This window comes from Tasmannia lanceolata, unplaced genomic scaffold (assembly GCF_043159265.1).
Source record: "Tasmannia lanceolata isolate RefF3 unplaced genomic scaffold, GAP_Taslan_0.1 ptg000023l, whole genome shotgun sequence".
Lineage (NCBI taxonomy): Eukaryota > Viridiplantae > Streptophyta > Magnoliopsida > Canellales > Winteraceae > Tasmannia > Tasmannia lanceolata.
In genome coordinates, this window is record NW_027518700.1 from 23,937,649 (window position 1) to 23,955,483 (window position 17,835).

Genomic DNA, 17,835 nt, shown 5'->3' on the forward strand with positions numbered 1-17,835 from the left:
AACTACACTTGAGGGACATGAACGTGTGGACGATGCGGAAATCCCACAACTACCTCTGAGGGGGGATAATACAACTACTCCCGGGGGACAAGCATATGAAAAAGAGACGCCGAACCTTGGAGGACCGAGTGGTCCGGACAAAGGCGATCAGCAAGGTCCAAATACCATTTGGGAACTCTAAGTGGACGACTCCTCCAACGCAAAAGGAAGTGGAGCCGGCCTCATCTTGACAGGACCTTATAACTTCATCGCTGAATACGCCATCCGGTTCGGATTCCGTGCGTCCAACAATGAAGCAAAATATGAGGCCTTGATAGCAGGAATGAATCTAGCAGTTCAGGTGCATGCATATAAACTCAAAGCCTTCAGCGACTCGAAATTAGTCGTAAGCCAAGTGAATGGCGAGTTTGAAGACAGGGACTCGAGAATGGCTAAGTATTTGGCCAGAGTCCTGTATATCGCAAAAAGGATTCAAAGCTTTGAAATAGAACGCATCCCTCGAGAAGAGAATGCGAAGGCAAACGCACTGTCCCGACTGGCAGCATCAGGATACCTGGCGTTGGGCCGCATATGCGTGGAACCATGGTTTAAAATTTAGGTACCGGTTTCAGACCCCTAAAATTTTGAAATTTCGGCCGAAATTTTGAAATTTCGGTCGACATCCAGCGAAACAAAGAAAAGAATATTTTATTCAATATTAAATTTTGGTCGAAATTTCCATGAAATATTAAATTAATTAAAAAAACAGGTTTTTTGGGTGGAAAAATCAAAATTTCGACCGAAATCCGGAATTTCGGATTGCGGTCGAAATTTAAATCCATGCGTGGAACACATGAAGAAAGCCGCCATAGAAACAGAGACCGAAGAGTTAATGCAAATAGAACGAGAATCGTGCTGGATGGACGAAATCATTCGATACCTCCAAGATGGGAAGCTCCAAGAGGATAAGAAAGAAGCACGCAGAATAATACAAAGAGCATCCCGCTTCAGGTACGATGGCCAGAATCTATATAAAAGGTCCTACACGTGGCCATATCTGAAGTGCCTTCATCCCATCGACGCTACATACTCCTTACGAGAAGTGCATGAAGGGGTTTGCGGCAAGCATCTCGGAGGGAAGGCACTGATCCAGAAAATCATTCTAAGAGGACTGTATTGGTCTACATTAAGGAAAGACGCCTTATATCTCGTGAAAAAGTGTGACAAGTGTCAAAAATTCGCCCCAACTTCCGATCAACCAGCAGTGGCCTTGGCTCCGATCATCAGTCCAATACCTTTTTCAATTTGGGGTATGGATATACTGGGGCCCTTCCCAGAGGCACCAGGAGGACGAAAGTTCGTAGTAGTAGCAGTGGATTACTTCACCAAGTGAGTGGAGGCAGAACCCAGAGTCAAAATCACAAAACAGAACATCCAGTCCTTCTTTTGGAAGTCGGTAGTTTGCAGGTTTGGCATCCCGAGGGTGCTTATCACAGACAACGGAACCCAGTTTGACAGCAGGAAATTTAGAAAGCTCTGCTCGAACCTTCAAATTGAACAGCGGTTCACGTCTGTAGCACACCCCCAAACTAACGGCCAAACCGAAGTCGAGCATCAAGAAAAAGCTCGATGAAAAGTCAGGCTGATGGGCTGACGAACTTTACCATGTCCTCTGGGCTTATCGAACCACTCTTAGGGACCCAACAGGAGAGTCTCCGTTCAATCTAACATTCGGGACCGAAGCTGTTATCCCCATGGAAATTGGTGTTCCCTCCTTCCATATACAACATTTCAACGAATGGCGGAACAACGAAGGCCTGCGGACGAACCTTGATCTCCTCGACGAGCTAAGGGAAGACTCCAAGCTCCGTCTCGCAGCCTATCAGCAAAAAATTGCACGATATTACAATTCGAAGCTCCGACCAAGGGACCATAGAGTTGGGGACTTAGTGCTGAGAAAAGCAGCCGTTTCGCAGCCCCGCAAAGTTGGCAAACTCTCCCCAACTTGGGAGGGGCCGTACAAAGTGGCACAGGTCATCCGACCAAGCAATTACCTGCAGGAAACCCTCGAAGGGCACCTACTCCCCCATGCATGGAATTCCAAGAATCTCAAGAAGTACTACCAGTAGCGAAGCTCCTATCCTCACTCTCTCCAACTATCACAGTGTTTTGTAGTCAAGAATAGACTTGGAAGGGAAAATGTAAACACCCATGGTATTAATGAAATGAAATGAGATTCTTGACTATTGTCGACTTCAAAAAGATAAATCCGAACAGTCCATTCCGGGTAACCAAAAAACCAATCACTTGCTAATCCTCCCGAAAGCCGGAGCGTAACCTCGGGCTGCGAGAGAGAAAGGCATGATGATGGGTTAAACAAATAATAAACCCAAGTCTTTAAACTCAAATCAAGCAAAAACATCTAACTTGGTCGCACATTTCAATCCTAGGAACAACTTGGGAAAAGCACCGAGACCAAGCCGGGTGATATAGAAGAGTTAGGAGCCCCGAAAAGCCTAAGGCTTGGGGAAACCTGACATCTGTTAACCCTTAAAGGTTATCACATCACGGGAGGCCAAGGATATCCTGGTCAGATCGACCGCGATCGGCCAAAACACAATCGATCTGATTAGGACCACCCTCCCAACTAAGTAAAGTTGCTTGAAAAACTACACATGCATTAACAGAACAATAAAGTTACAAGACTTGAGAAAATTCTAAATTCATTGATCAAAGAGTAATAAAGCATCCACTATGCAAAAGATAGCAAAATTACTCAGAAATAAAACAGTTAGAGTTCCACTAAAGTACTTAACATGAACGGCCTACAAGGCCAAGGTACAAAACACAAAATCATGAAAAGAGAAGATGAAAAAATAAGCCTAAGACGCAGGGGCATCTTGATCGCCAGGAGCCTCCTGGTCATCAGGAACCAAGGCAGGAGCCTGATCATGACCGTGACCAACATCCTCAGCCGCAAGATCATCAACCTGATCAACGGATACTTCTTCAGAATAAGGCCCTTGCAGGAGCTAAAGGCCTCCGAGTAGGCAATGGAGATGAGGTCGTAGAGTTCAGTCTGCTTCGCCTCCACGGCCGCCTCCACAACCTTTTTCTTCTCTGCAAGGTGCTCCAATGCCTAATCGTCTAACGCTCTCCAAATTTGTTCCTCCTGAGCGTTCTTCAGATGAGCATTCTCCTCAGTCAAAATTTTCCTCGCATCCCTCGACACGCGCAGCTTGGTGAGCAGCTGCTCATTGTCTTTATTAGCCTGACCCAACCCCTCCTGAACACTTGTCAAAGTTTGAGAAAACATCATGGACTTCCCCTCCAAGTCAGTCCAATAGCAGCCCAACTGCAAGGACAAGCAAAGAATGAGAAGACGATCAGAGTCACAGAGACATGCACGACAAATAGAAGAAGAAATCATAACAGTCACCTGATAAATGGACGCGAAACCGGCTCTGAAGGCCGTCTCAAGAACCTCCTTCTCGATGCACTTAGCATCCTTCTCCAACACGCCCTTTCTGATATGCTCTCGGGCGATTTCCGGATTACCGATTGCAGTATCAGTCCGAAGGATAGACCAATCTGGACGGAACACCTTATCCTTCTCCACCGGTCGTACCACCGAAGCCGGACGCTTCGCTACGGTCCCAGCTACACCACATGATGCCTTAACCCTTTCAGGATGAGTGTCCTTATAAAGCTGCGCTAAAGCGGAGAGAGACTTACCGGCCGTGGTCGATCTAATTGTTTTCCCCTTGTCCTGGACAGGACGATCAGAAGGTCCCTTCGGCTCCTCTCTCTTCTGAGCCTGACTTACTTTGCTCGTCATCACCCGCTTCAACATCTCGGCCTTCTTAGCAGCGTCCATCACTGAAAGCAAAGGAGAGATCAAAAGGGCAACAAATAATCAGATAACAGAACATAGCCAGAGGAAGCAAAAGAAATTTGAATGCAGGACAAATCCTAAGTTCTAACAAGCCTAAGACACCCACTGGCTTGAGTCGGAGAACTAACTCCAATCGCCAACAGAACTTCCTCACTATCGAAATCTTTATAATAAATCACCCCTTCCTCCTGAAGATACGCCTCGAGGGCTCTGACGGTCACCTCATCACCCCTAGACAATTCAGGCTTTTCACTCATCATCTTCGTATCTACGGGCAACCACACCAAGGGGACCTCCCACCTTTCTTCTGGACCAGGATTGTCCAAACTCACATAAAAGAACCTATTTTTCCAGCGATGGATTGAGGTCGGCAAACCAACTATGAATTTGATATCGGAACGCTGACTTATGTACAACCAACTGTCCGAGCAGTTCCTCGTGAGGTGACAACACCTGCGGAACACCTCCAGTGAAGGATCCCTCTCCAGCTTGTTCTTCATCACGTACATGAAACCAACGATGGTTCTCCATGAGTTCGGGGCCACTTGGGACGGTGCTAAACCATAGAAACGTAACACCTCCGCCACGAAGGGATTTATGGGAAATCTAAACCCAGCTCTAAGGAAATCCTCATAGATTCACACATCCGCATTTTCACTGGGTGCGTGATCACCTTCTTCCGCCGGTCGTAAACCGAACCACTCTGGAATAAAATACCTGTCTCTTTTTTCTAACTTAGATTCTGCCAGTGTACTGGATTCTTTAAGGGCCGCTTTGTGATGCTTAACTTCGGCCTCCATCTGTGCCTCCGCGATACCATCAACAATCCGGACAAACTTGAAGCCCCCCGCACGCGGCTTCTCAACTCTACATCAGAATCGTGATCCGTTACCTCATCAAGAGGAAACACGACCGGATCAAGAACCACACCCAGATCCAAAATAGGATCGTCGCCAATGATATCTACTTCTTGGTCACTAGCTACAACATAAGGACCGGGGATCCTTCTCCCGCGACTCCGATCGGCCATGGTCTAGCCACTAGATCTGGTCCTCTCGGAAGAACTAGATCCGGAACTACTGCCGGAGGAAGAACATTCCTCCGAAGGCGAACCAGATCCGGACTCGACACAGGTACTTATGCTATGACTACCAAACATGAGGGCAAAGCAAAAAACAGAAGAACTAAACGAGACAAAGAAGAGATTACAGATCAGAAGACTAAGAACCCCGAACTCAAGAAGAACAAACACGGCCGATCTAACCACTAGAGCAAGAGCGAAAGGCAAAATGCAGGAATGAAGAAATGAAACTAAGGATCATCTCCTTTTATAGCCAAAGGCAACACTAACGACTCTTCGCCCACAATGCCACGTGTCCCACGCCGGAGGCCATTAATGGCTGGCACGGTTCACGAAGGGTCGCGTCGCTTCGCCACCCTCCATGTAGGAAAAGACAAAAACTACTGAGCAGAGTAGTTCGTCTGGATTCCTTCAGAGAAAATATGATCGTCGTTGGCCAATCGCAATATGGCGCAAGGCCACAAAATGACAAAAATATGATCGTCGTTGGCCGATCGCAATATGGCGCAAGGCCACAAAACGACAAAAACGTGATCGTCGTTGGCCGATTGCAATATGGCGCAAGCCTACAAAACGACAAACATGTGATCGTCGTTGGCCGATCGCAATATGGCGCAAGGCCGCAAAACGACAAAAATGTGATCGTCGTTGGCCGATCGCAATATGGCGCAAGGCCGCAAAACGACAAAAATGTGATCGTCGTTGGCCGTTCGCAATATGGCGCAAGGCCGCAAAACGACAAAAATATGATCGCCGTTGGCCAATCGCAATATGGCGCAAGGCCACAAAACGATAAAAATATGAACGTCGTTGGCCGATCGCAATATGGCGCAAGGCCTCAAAACGATAAAAATGTGATCGTCGTTGGCCGATTGCAATATGGCGCAAGGCCGCAAAACGACAAAAATCTGATCGTCCAAGGCCGATCTCAATATGGGGCAAAGCCATAAGACGATAAAAATCTGATCGTCCTTGGCCAATCCCAATATGGAGTAAGGCCACAAGACGACAAAAATATGATCGTCCTTGGCCGATCCCAATATGAAGCCGATCCGATCCCAATATGCCATCGTCCAAAGCCGATCAGAACCCCCGAACGGGCATAATCTCCAGCTGGACACATCTTTCAACTTCCCCAGGCCAAAAACATCTCCTAAGGCACTCGTGGGCATCTGATGGGGACCCAAAGCCGATTATCCAACCAGAGCACGACACGTGTCCTCGAATAATATACCCTAATTACCCCCCTCAGCAGAGGGTAATTAAAAGCCTAACCCTATAGAGTAGGAGAAAAACTCACATACTACCCAATCGCAAGGTGACACCTGTCAAAGGGGCAAAAGCGTAAATCAACTGCACCCACTTACTATAAATAGCCATCAAATGCTCAAAGGTAGGGGCCAGAAACCTGAGAAATTACTGTTCATTACTATTTTTGTTCTGTACGGCCTGTAGATGATGTCACATACTGACTTAAGCATCGGAGGGCCCGTCCTAGGACTATGTCCCGGGTTGGCCTTCTGACCAGGTGTTACCTTGTGCAGGACTCATCTTGATATAGAATCTTCTCCATTGGACGATCAAATCTACATTCATTCCAATACCCTACCAGATCCCAGTCAGGTTTGCTTCTCCTGAACTGCCACCTCACATTAACTGTTTTTTACCACAACACCGAGAAACTCGAGAACTCATCTAAGAATGCAAGGGAAGCACCTTCTCTCGTAATGAGGCACTCAACCTCCCGCGACCAACCCCACTGACATAGTTCAAGACAGAAGAGCATGGGTTGACTGCCCGATTGAAGAGGTATCGGAGGAAGGTGACTCACGGATCCCCCGGGACCAATTATCCAACATGAAGAGTACAAGGCCCTTACAACACTCGATGAGAGGTGGGAAGTGGGGGATGAACAAATATCATCTCTTTGGAAGGTCATTGATAGAAGACTGTACAAAATGGTATTGGTTGTAATCACTAAAATTATGCTGATTATTTTGTTAATTTTAGTATTGGATGTCAGATGACCATTTGTCACTCCAAAAGAAAAGTTCCCAGTCCAAACATAACCTAGGCTCAGGGTCCTAGCCTCCTAGGGAAGCCCATAAATCCATGAGGATCTCACTCCTTGTCTCCCTCACTTGAATGAAAAATCCGAACTCTAGGATTTGGAGATTCGTGAGAGCTCCATTGAAATCGAGGTACATCAAGGTGCAAATTGATGCGGTCATCTATCCAAATGCAATTTTTACTAACAAAATAACTTTAAAATTGAAGAAAACATGAAAATTTCCTAAATGCTCCATTAATTTAAGATCTGAGTAATCAATCACATGCATAGACACAATTAATCCCTAAACAACGGCATCCAAAAGCAAAAGAATGATAGAATTCAAACGTTGTGATTGAAATTTTCACCAACTATCAACATAGTAATACATTAGACACATGCTCAAAGCCCTAGCTATCAATCCAGATAAAGCAGAATCACAAATAAACCCATACAGAACAACCGAAAAAACAACTCACAAGTTCAAGAAAACCCATTTCGATATAAAAATCAACAAAATGAAGAAAAATACCCAGAAACAATTTTTTTTAAAAATAAAAGGTACAAACTCATATGAAAATCCACTGAAAACAGAGTTCTATAAACATCGGATCTGAGATTACTAAATCGGCCAGATCTCAATATACAGTGATAAAACAGAAAAACAGCTCAAAAGCTGAACAAAACCCTAATTTCGATATAAAGATCAACGAAACATGAAGCGCACCTAATATACATAGCGATCCGATCCGATCCGAATCAGTAATCATTCCGATTCTCCGCTTTATGTCAGTAATCGACGACTTCGGAATCAGTAACTGACCGGGAATGCTGAACAATAGACCTTCCAATGGAATTGATCCATTCCTCTTTCTCCTTATCGGAATCAGCAATGAAATACATGGTGTCTTTGTTGGTAGAGAGTTCGAAAGCGAATTGCTTATTGAGGACGTCTTCAGCTCCCTTGACGGTGAGGCACGTGCCCACAGGGATGATGCCACGTGGCTTGGAAGCACGTGTGATTTGGGATTCCTTGAACCAGAAGAGCTTCCCTTGCTTGAGAACGAACCAACGACGTCTCCATGTTTTGATGTACTCGCCCTGTTTGGTTAGCCATCCGGTGCGCTCAGGGTTGGACCAGAACTCGACCCCGGCGTTTAGTTCGTCGGAGGTCCCCGTCGCGGCGCGCCAGAGGCTCGCCATTTTTGCTCGGATGGGTCGGTTGAGAGAGAGGAGGAGAGGAAGAAGGCTTTGTTGTTGGATTTTGCGGAGCTACAGTAGTTTTGGACTACTCGGCAAGAGGCAAGAATATCAGTTTTGCTAGCGTGCACTATGTGCGTCAAGGACCTTTCCGATTGCATTCTACGTTCAACAGCGTGTAGGCAATGATAAATTCGCACCTACTATAGGATTATTCGCACTTCAGTAACGGGAGTTGACCTCCAAAAGTGGTAAAGTCTCCTTCGTACCCTTTTTTCAAGTGGTGCGAATTATCCTAAAGGAGGTGCGAATTTATCATTGCCAAAACATATTGGCGATTTGAATTGCTTAAGTGTACTTTCAACAACTCCAGTTTCTTTACCGTCTAAAATTAATTTCTTGTAACATAATTATAAATTCGAAAAAAAGGATTTGGTAGAATTTTTATTTATTTATATCTTTCCTTAAATTTTACATTAAAAATTAGGAAAAATGACAAAAAAAAAGTTCTTTTTCATACTATTATTCAAAAAGCAGTGGAGAGATGAAAACGACCAAAATGAAGTGCTTTTCATTATTCATATCTTGTAGAGGACCGAATTACCCCTCCTGCCATTCCCTCTGACATACATCTTTTCACCTGATAAAAAAGATTTTCCCCCCTTGAGGCTGTAAACGTTTAACAGTAACGTATATAACATGTTTTCCAACTTTTTACCTCTCTCTCTCTCCCAACAGCAACCGTTGGTGGGCCCATCATTTGAACCCTACCCTTACTTTTTAAAATGAACGCAACATCATAGGATGATCCAAACCGTCCATTTGATGGGATGGGCCACAAAGGTTGCATTCCAAAATATCATTTCCATAGGCTGATCCTAGCGCTTCAATCTAAATTCAATCTAAATAGAAACTACATAGTATGCAACCTCTAAAGAATGGAGGGTTGAGAGGAGTTGCACCCCAAAATATCATTTCCACTGGTAGGGCCTACAATTGGGCCTTAATGTGACTGTACGACCCCCATCATAGGATGATCCAAACCATCCATTTGATGGGCCACAATGTAAATAGGTTGCGCCCTAAAATATCATTTCCATGGGATGATCGCAATCCTCCAATCTATAGAGGTTGGATCATCCTATGGTGTGGGCCGTACACTTTATTTCGAAAAATATGCGTGGGGCCTACGAATGGGCCGTAATGTTACTGTACGACCAACTCCATAGGATGATCCAAACCATCCATTTGATGGGCCGCAATGTAAATAGGTTGTGCGCCAAAAATCATTTCCATAGGATGATCGCAACCCTCTAATCTGTAAAGGTTGCATAATATGTAGATCTTATTTAGAGCGAAGGGCTAGGATCAGCCTATGGAAATTATATCTTATTCGACGGAGAAGAAAACTGTAAGCCCAATGGTTCCCACCATGGCATTCCCATCTTCTTTTGATGATTCCAATACACAAGTGATTTAAGATCACTAATGTGTTTGCATGTCTAAGTTGTAGATCATAATTGTGCTAAGATTGCTTGGATTGAGGCCAAGAAGCTCTCAATGGACCACATTAGGAAGGCCAAAGACATCGGAGATCCAAGACGAATGAAGACTTGAAGAATCTCAATTGAAGATCGAAGTCATCTTAGAATATATAAGATCCAATCCTAGTATTAGATTTTAAGAGGCATAAATAAATAAACATACACCCTAAATGTTTAAGTGATTGTCCTTGTGGTGTTCCAACACTTTGGAACCCTCATAACAATCTCAACTTGGTGTAAAGTTGGAAGCCAAATCAAATAAGAAACAGAATTGAAAATCTGCCTGGAAATAGGCTTATCGGAACTCCGAGATAATTCTCGAAGCTCCGAGATTTGGTCCAGTAGAATTTTTCCAACTTCTGTTTGTATTCCAAGAACTCCAAGATCAATTCTCGGAACTCCGAGAACACTATAACGGGAAGAAATATAGCCATTTGGAACTTTGCCAGATTTACGACAATGCCCCTCAAACGGTCATATTTGGTTTTCCTATATATATGGGTATTCTAAACTTCCCAATTATGAATCCTAACACTCAAAAACTACATTTGAGCATCCAAAGAGTGATTAAAGCTTGTTTATGCCTCTCATCCTCTTGAATTAGGATATGGATCATTAGGCTCAAATTTGTACATCTTCTACAATTTGTAAACCCTTGTGAGGGATTTTTGTTTCCTTCTTTCTTATTCAAGAACATTGTATTCGGGCGAGTGTTCGGAGAAGCGGAGCCCACTCTCCGTGGTGAGGATTGCCACCAAGGTTAAAGCAATTGGAATTGTAATCGGCACCGATCTTCGCCGGAGTTAAGAAGATCAAATAGTGAAGCCATCAACGGGTTTGGTTGGTGGAGTGGAGTAGGCCTCGCGTTTTGAGGACCGAACCACTTTAAATCTCGGGTGCACTCTCTCTTATCTCTTGCTCTATATTTTGCAATTGCACTTAGGATTTAACTTGTGTGCTTATAATTTCATTCTTGATCTCTTAATCTTGAAAATTGGGTTAGGAGTTTTCAAAAGGTTAAAACTTGTTAGGAACCTAATTTTACCTCCTCATAAGTTGTCGTACTTGGGACCACCCTTGGAATTTCACTTGGTATCAGAGCCTTGGCTCTTAAAAGATTTTCTTTTCTTAAAATCTTTAGTAAATTTAAAAAAAAAAATTTAACAAGGGAAAGATCATAAGATCTTTGGCAACTTTCTATTTGTGAAATGGCAAATATAAATGGAACCGGACTTCCGGAAGGCCATTCCACAACTAGACCTCCTTTCTTTGATGGGTTCAACTATGGACATTGGAAGACAAGGATGCGCATCTATCTTCTTTCGATAGATGTGGAGCTTTGGCATATTGTAGAAAATGACTACATTTTGCCTTCCAAGCCATTTGAAGAATGGAATGTTGAAGAGAAAAGGCATGCAAATTTAAATTACAAAGCTATAAACTCTTTATTTTGCGCCTTATCTATGGAGGAGTTTAATAGAGTAGCTCTTTTTTATTCCGCCAAGCTTATTTGGGATACTCTTGCAGTCACCCATGAGGGAACATCACAAGTCAACGATTCCAAAATAAACTTGTTAAGGAGCAAATATAAAATGTTTAGAATTGGTCAAAATGAAAGTATTTACGATATGTATACCCGATTTTCTAAAATTTCTAATGAATTAGCTAATCTTGGTAAATCTTATCCTACTGATGAGCTTGTGAGCAAGTTACTTAGGTCACTTCCTCTTTATTGGGATCCAAAGGTCACCGCCATCCAAGAATCTAAAGATCTCAAGGCGCTAACCATGGAGGTGCTTGTAGGATCTCTTATCACTCATGAGATGCTCCTCACTAGCCGTCAAGAAGAGAAGAAGCCGAAAGAGAAAGAAAGAGAAAGTCGATCTCTAGCTCTAAAGGCCTCCAAGACGGACTCATGATCAAGTGATGCGGATAGCGATGAGGAAGAAGCGTTAAGAAAATTTAAAAGCTTATGGAAAAAGAAGCATGAAAAGGATAAAAATAAGAAGAAAGAAGAAAACATAGTAGAAGGAGGATTAAGGTGTTATAATTGCAAGAAGACGGGACACAAGAGCCCAGAGTCTCCACTTCTCAAGTCATCTTCCTCAAAGTACAAGGGATAGAAAGATTGGAAGAAGCATAAGGGTCTCGTCGCCGCTTGGGATGCTTCAAGCACGTCGGGCAAAAGTACAAGCGAATGGGAAGATAAAAAGATGATCTTTGCTTCATGGCATTCACCCATGAAGATGAGGTAAATTCTAACCCCTCTTGTAGTTCATCAAGTAGTGATAGTGAAAAAATATCTTATGATGAATTATGCATAACCTTGCATTCTCAAATTTCAAAAAATAAAGTTCAAAAGAAATCTATTTCAAAATTAGAAAATGAACTTAATATTTTGATAAATGAATCATCTTCTTCCAAATCTCAAGCACAACTTGAAAATTTTAAACTTGAGATTGAAACCCTTAAGGGTATTTTGGATGAGAAAACTTGCCAATTAGCACAATTTCATAATGTGGCAAGCTCTTCCAAATCTTATGAAGATGAATTTAATAATTCTTTAAATAAAATAACACATCTTCATAATAAAAATGAAAGGTTAAGATTATGTCTCCATGGATTCCTAAATGGTGACAAAATTATTGACATAATCTTGAAGAAGGCTAGTCATAGACCTAATCATGTATCTTATGATAGGACTAGTCTATCTAACCCCCATGTTAGATGCCATTATTGTGGAATCAATGGTCATTACCAATTCCAATGTGAATCTAAAATTAAGGATTGTGGTGGAACCAAGAAATCTTGGGTTCCCAAAGCCCCCATATGATTATTTTCATATGTGCTTAGATTAGGGGCTTGAATTAAAATTGAATACTTTTTATGGTTTGTTAATATATCCCCTCTTGTGTTGAATAAAAACTCTAAATAGGGGGAGTTCCTTGTTTGTCTTTTTTCTTGAAAAGGGGGGAGCTTAAAATTTGTAAATTTCATCCCCTTGATTTTCTTTTACCCCATCTTTTTTATAGATGCCAAAAGGGGAGAGAAATCTAGTGTAAGAAAATATATGCATGCTTTTAATTGAAAAATCTCTTGTGCTTGTCATCATAAAAAAGGGGGAGATTGTAAGCCCAATGGTTCCCATCATGGCATTTCCATCTTCTTTTGATGATTCCAATACACAAGTGATTTAATATCACTAATGTGTTTGCATGTCTAAGTTGTAGATCATAATTGTGCTAAGATTGCTTGGATTGAGGCCAAGAAGCTCTCAATGGACCACATTAGGAAGGCCAAAGACATCGGAGATCCAAGACGAATGAAGACTTGAAGAATCTCAATTGAAGATCGAAGTCATATTATAATGTATAAGATCCAATCCTAGTATTAGATTTTAAGAGGCATAAATTAAGTAAATAAACTGAAATACTCAAGAGGGGGGGTGAATTGAATTTAACTCAATATTAGGCCATTTGAAAATTATCTATAAACCCTAATTGGAGTTTTTCTTCACTTAATTAAATATTTGGTTAGTGCAAATATAATTGAAAGAACAAAGTGAAAAGCCAAACCAAAACAACAATGGAAATGCAAGAGTGAGAAATGACACACCGATATATAGTGGTTCGGCCAACGGCCTACTCCACTCTACTCAAGGTCGCACTTGAGGGATTCCACTATTGGAGACCTCCACGATGCCCGGCTCCGAGGCGGTTACAATTCCAAGGGATATTAAACAAGGATGCCCTTACACCTTTACAAAGACTCTCCTTCTCCGCCGAGTTCTAAGCGGTTGCTCTCTTAGGGAATTAAAAAAGGAATGCCCTAGCCACCTATACAAGATATGGAAGATTTGATAGCTTGGCTTCTTCTTGAAAGCTTGATGCCCTTTGTAGTTCCTTGATTGCTCTTCAACAAAGATTGCAAGTGAAAGCACTACTATATCCAAACTCAAAAGATTCACAAGTGAAAGGCAAGTTTGGGATGAAAAACAAAAACTCAAGCTAAAATGGATTGCAAATGTTTTTGATGCTTAAGGATGTTTTTCAAAGATCAAGGGAGAGGAAATAATCATCTAGATATTGTATAAATAGTCTCTCCTCAAAATATGACCGTTTGGGGGTGTAGATAACAAAAAACAAATTTTAATTCAAAACCCAACGGCTCTTTTTTGAGCTGTCGCAAGGTTCTCGGAGTTCCGAGAACCATTCTCGGAGTTCCGAGAATTCTCGGAGTTCCGAGAAATATTCTCGGAGTTCCGAGACAACGGCCAGAAGAAATAAAATTTCTACTAGACCATTTCTCGGAGTTCCGAGAAAATGTCCAGATGCTACTGGACCTTTTCTCGGAGTTCCGAGGGAACTCTCGGAGTTCCGAGCTCGGAGCTCCGAGAAAAATTCTCGGAGTTCCGAGAAGCCTAAAAATCCACAGATTTTGATTTTTATTGCTTATTTGATTTTTAGCTTTTGGAACTCAACTCCTATGATTATTTTGGAATGTTTATGAGGGTCCCAACATGTTGGTCCACCACATAACCATTCACTAATCCATTTTAAGTTCTTAAGTGTTCTTTGAAAAACATTTTGAAAACACTTTGCCTTGACTTGGAAATCTAAAGAGAAAGGATGTACAATGATACCTATGTAGCTTTCAACTTCTCTTTAGTCTTGGTCTTCAATTGATCTTCCATCTTGTGTATGCTTGCTTGAGAGATGAGGTGAGCTTCACTTAGCTCCTTTGACTCTTGTATGAGATATCTCCAAGCATGACCATGTTGTGTGTTGGTTTCTTCAATGATCAATCCTATCTCAAACACAACACTTCAAAGCAAATTGATTAGTATTCAAAAACACAATCAATTATGTTTAGAATCATCAAAACAAGATAGGAGAGTAGACCCTTGGGCTTACAATCTCCCCCTTTTTGATGATGACAAACAAAATTGATTATGAGGTGTGTGTGGAGTGACATAGTAGGCAAGTGAATACTAGAACTCCCCCTCAATATATGCACACATATAAATGATACAAGTTATAAGCAAGTGGTGCATATAGTCAATTGAATAGATAATCAATTTCAAACTTCTCCCCCTTTTGTCATCGACAGAAAGGGTGTAAAAAAAAATTTAGGAGTGGATAACTCCCCCTAAATCAATGCTTATGGTATAAAAATATATAACCAAGTAATGTACATATACCTGTTCATGATCGAGATGTTGACATATGTCAAGATGTTAGGTATTTTAATTAAAGTGAAGATACCTCTCCAACTTAGAAAAACTAAGAAGGCTAAGAATATCAATTGAGTGATTTTTAAGATTAAAAATTTGACATCTCATTCATGCAGATACTACCAAACAAAGATTATATATATAAATACTATATAGATAAGCTGATACCAAGTATTTATTTGGCAATTTCTTTGATTTGATCCGCACTCCATATGTTTAAGGCACTTCGGATATAGCAAATTCTATCATCACTAAGGGGTTTTGTAAAGATATCCGCTAATTGTTCTTCAGTGTTGATATATTTTAAGCAAATATCCCCTTTTTGTGAGTGATCTCTGATGAAGTGGTGCCTAATCTCAATGTGTTTTGTTCTTGAGTGTTGTATGGGGTTCTTTGTTAAGCTTATAGCACTAGTATTGTCACATTGGATGAGAATATTTTCCATTTTGATTGCATAGTCCATCAATGTGCTTTTCATCCATAGGACTTGAGCACAGCAAGCTCCAGCTGCCACATATTCTGCTTCTGTTGTGGACAGAGCTACTGAATTTTGCTTCTTGCTAAACCATGAAACAAGTGATTTACCCAAGAATTGGCAAGTTCCACTAGTGCTTTTCCTATCTACTCTACATCCAGCAAAGTTTGCATCTGAATATCCGATGAGAGTGAAGGAAGATGATCTTTCATACCACAGTCCTAGACTTTGGGTTCCTCTTAAGTACTTGAAGATCTTCTTAACGGCTGATAGGTGAGATTCTTTAGGATCCGATTGAAATCGAGCACAGAGACAGACAGTAAACATAATGTCTGGTCTGCTGGCTGTCAAATAGAGCAAACTACCTATCATACCCCTATACAATTTCTGATCCACAGATTTGCCAAATTCATCTTTTTCTAGCTTAGCAGTAGTACTCATGGGAATTCTTGATGTCTTACTGCTATCCATGCCATACTTCTTTAATAACTCCTTTGTATATTTTTCTTGATTTAAAAATATTCCATTTTTGTATTGTTTAATTTGGAGTCCTAAGAAGTAGGTTAACTCTCCCATCATGCTCATTTCAAATTCATTTTTCATTAAGGTTGCAAATTCATCACACAATTTTTGATTAGTTGAGCCACAGATGGTATCATCCACATAGATTTGGACAAGGAGGATATCATGATTTTCTCTTTTGATAAATAAGGTTTTATCCACCTTTCCCATCTCGAATCCCTTTTCAACTAAGAAAGTGCAAAGCCTCTCATACCAAGCTCTAGGAGCTTGCTTTAATCCATATAAAGCTTTATCAAGCCTGAAGACATGATTTGGATGTTTGAAGTCTTCAAAACCTGGAGGTTGCTCAACATACACTTCCTCTTGGATATAGCCATTTAGGAAGGCACTTTTGACATCCATTTGATATAGTTTAAATCCTTTATGAGATGCATATGCCAGCAGTATCCTAATAGCCTCCATACGGGCAACAGGAGCAAATGTCTCATCATAATCTATCCCTTCCTCCTGATTGTACCCTTGGGCTACAAGCCTAGCTTTATTCCTAGTGATAATTCCATTTTCATCCAATTTATTTCTATACACCCATCTCGTGCCAATGACTGGATGATCACTAGGTCTAGGTACTAGCCTCCACACTTTGTTCCTTTCGAATTGACTTAGCTCTTCTTGCATGGCCATCAACCAATATTCATCCTTTTCAGCTTCCTTGATGGATTTTGGTTCTAATTCGGATAGGAACGCCAAATTGTTACTCACACTACGATAGTATGATCTAGTTCTTACTGGCAATGTGGCATCACCTAAAATTTGGGATTCAGGATGATCTACCAATGTTCTCCTATCCCTAGGCAATGAGTCATCATTTTCATTTTCTACTTTCTCACTAGGTAATGTATGACTTGTTGATGCATGAGGAGGAGCACTCAATTTTGGAAAAAGATGTTCAATGGGTTCATCCTCATCAGGTGGCATTTCTTGTGGTGTTGGCTCTCTTTCATCAAATGTCACATGCATGGATTCTTCTACTACTAGGGTTCTCCTATTAAATACTCTATATGCCTTGCTATGAGAAGAATACCCTAAGAATATTCCATCATCCGATTTCCTATCAAATTTGTGTAGATTATCTTTGATGTTTAAAATAAAGCATTTACATCCAAACACTCTAAAGTAGCTTATATTTGGTTTCAAGTTTTTCCAAAGCTCATAAGGTGTTTTCTTAGAAATTGGCCTTAGATATACCCTGTTTATGATATAGCAAGCGGTGCTAACCGCTTCTGCCCAAAAATATCTAGGGAGATCATTTTCATGCAACATAGTTCTAGCCATTTCTTGGAGAGTTCGATTCTTTCTTTCTACTACTCCATTTTGTTGAGGTGTTCTAGGTGCGGAAAAATTATGTTTTATGCCATGTTCATTACAATAAGTGTCAAAATGTACATTTTCAAATTCAGTTCCATGATCACTTCTAATGTGGGAGATGGCAATACCTTTTTCATTTTGAATTTGATTGCACAATGTAAGAAAGTTTTCATAAGTTTCATCTTTATGTCCTAGAAATATGACCCATGTGAATCGTGAGTAGTCATCAACAACTACAAACACGTACCTCTTTCCACCTAGGCTACTAGTCTTCATTGGTCCAAAAAGATCCATATGAAGTAGCTCCAAGGGGTAGGAAGTTGAAATCATATTTTTAGGTGCAAAAGAGCTTTTCAATTGTTTTCCTAATTGACAAGTTCTACAAATGTGATCCTTGATGAATTTGAACTTAGGCAATCCTCTAACACTTTCTTTTGAGGAGAGGGTCGAAATGAGATCCATTCCGGCATGACCCAACCTCCTATGCCATA

General features: G+C 41.3%; 2 protein-coding genes and 1 pseudogene across 3 annotated transcripts; 1 reads left to right on the forward strand and 2 right to left on the reverse strand.

Moving 5' to 3' along the window:
• The first annotated feature begins 832 nt into the window (after positions 1-832).
• On the forward strand, positions 833-2,108 carry LOC143855952 (uncharacterized). The gene is made up of 2 exons (XM_077365997.1): positions 833-1,368; positions 1,676-2,108. The coding sequence occupies exons 1-2, from the start codon at positions 833-835 to the stop codon at positions 2,106-2,108; spliced, it is 969 nt and encodes a 322-aa protein (XP_077222112.1).
• A 583-nt stretch (positions 2,109-2,691) lies between these two features.
• On the reverse strand, positions 2,692-4,399 carry LOC143856513 (uncharacterized). Of its 2 annotated transcripts, XM_077366756.1 has the most exons (3): positions 3,715-4,394; positions 3,419-3,639; positions 2,692-3,334 (listed from the first exon to the last, which is right to left on the reverse strand). In XM_077366756.1, exons 1-3 carry the CDS (start codon positions 3,854-3,856, stop codon positions 3,119-3,121), a joined length of 579 nt encoding a protein of 192 aa, XP_077222871.1. In that variant the 5' UTR covers positions 3,857-4,394; the 3' UTR covers positions 2,692-3,118. The 2 variants fall into 2 exon arrangements, with proteins under 2 accessions (XP_077222871.1, XP_077222870.1); XM_077366755.1 differs by having other exon boundaries at positions 3,419-4,399.
• Positions 4,400-7,764: 3,365 nt separating this feature from the next.
• LOC143855953 (pleckstrin homology domain-containing protein 1 pseudogene) lies at positions 7,765-8,354 on the reverse strand (annotated as a pseudogene).
• Between the last annotated feature and the right edge of the window lie 9,481 nt (positions 8,355-17,835).

Bases quoted from the DNA above. Each gene is read 5' to 3' on its own strand.
- LOC143856513 (XM_077366755.1), bottom strand. From the start codon at position 3,856: ATGGACGCTGCTAAGAAGGCCGAGATGTTGAAGCGGGTGATGACGAGC. The intron at 3,335-3,418 runs GTGACTGTTATG...TTGTCCTTGCAG, and splicing joins GTTTCGCGTCCATTTATCAG to TTGGGCTGCTATTGGACTGA.
- LOC143855952 (XM_077365997.1), top strand. From the start codon at position 833: ATGAAGAAAGCCGCCATAGAAACAGAGACCGAAGAGTTAATGCAAATA. The intron at 1,369-1,675 runs GTGAGTGGAGGC...AACCACTCTTAG, and splicing joins GCAGTGGATTACTTCACCAA to GGACCCAACAGGAGAGTCTC.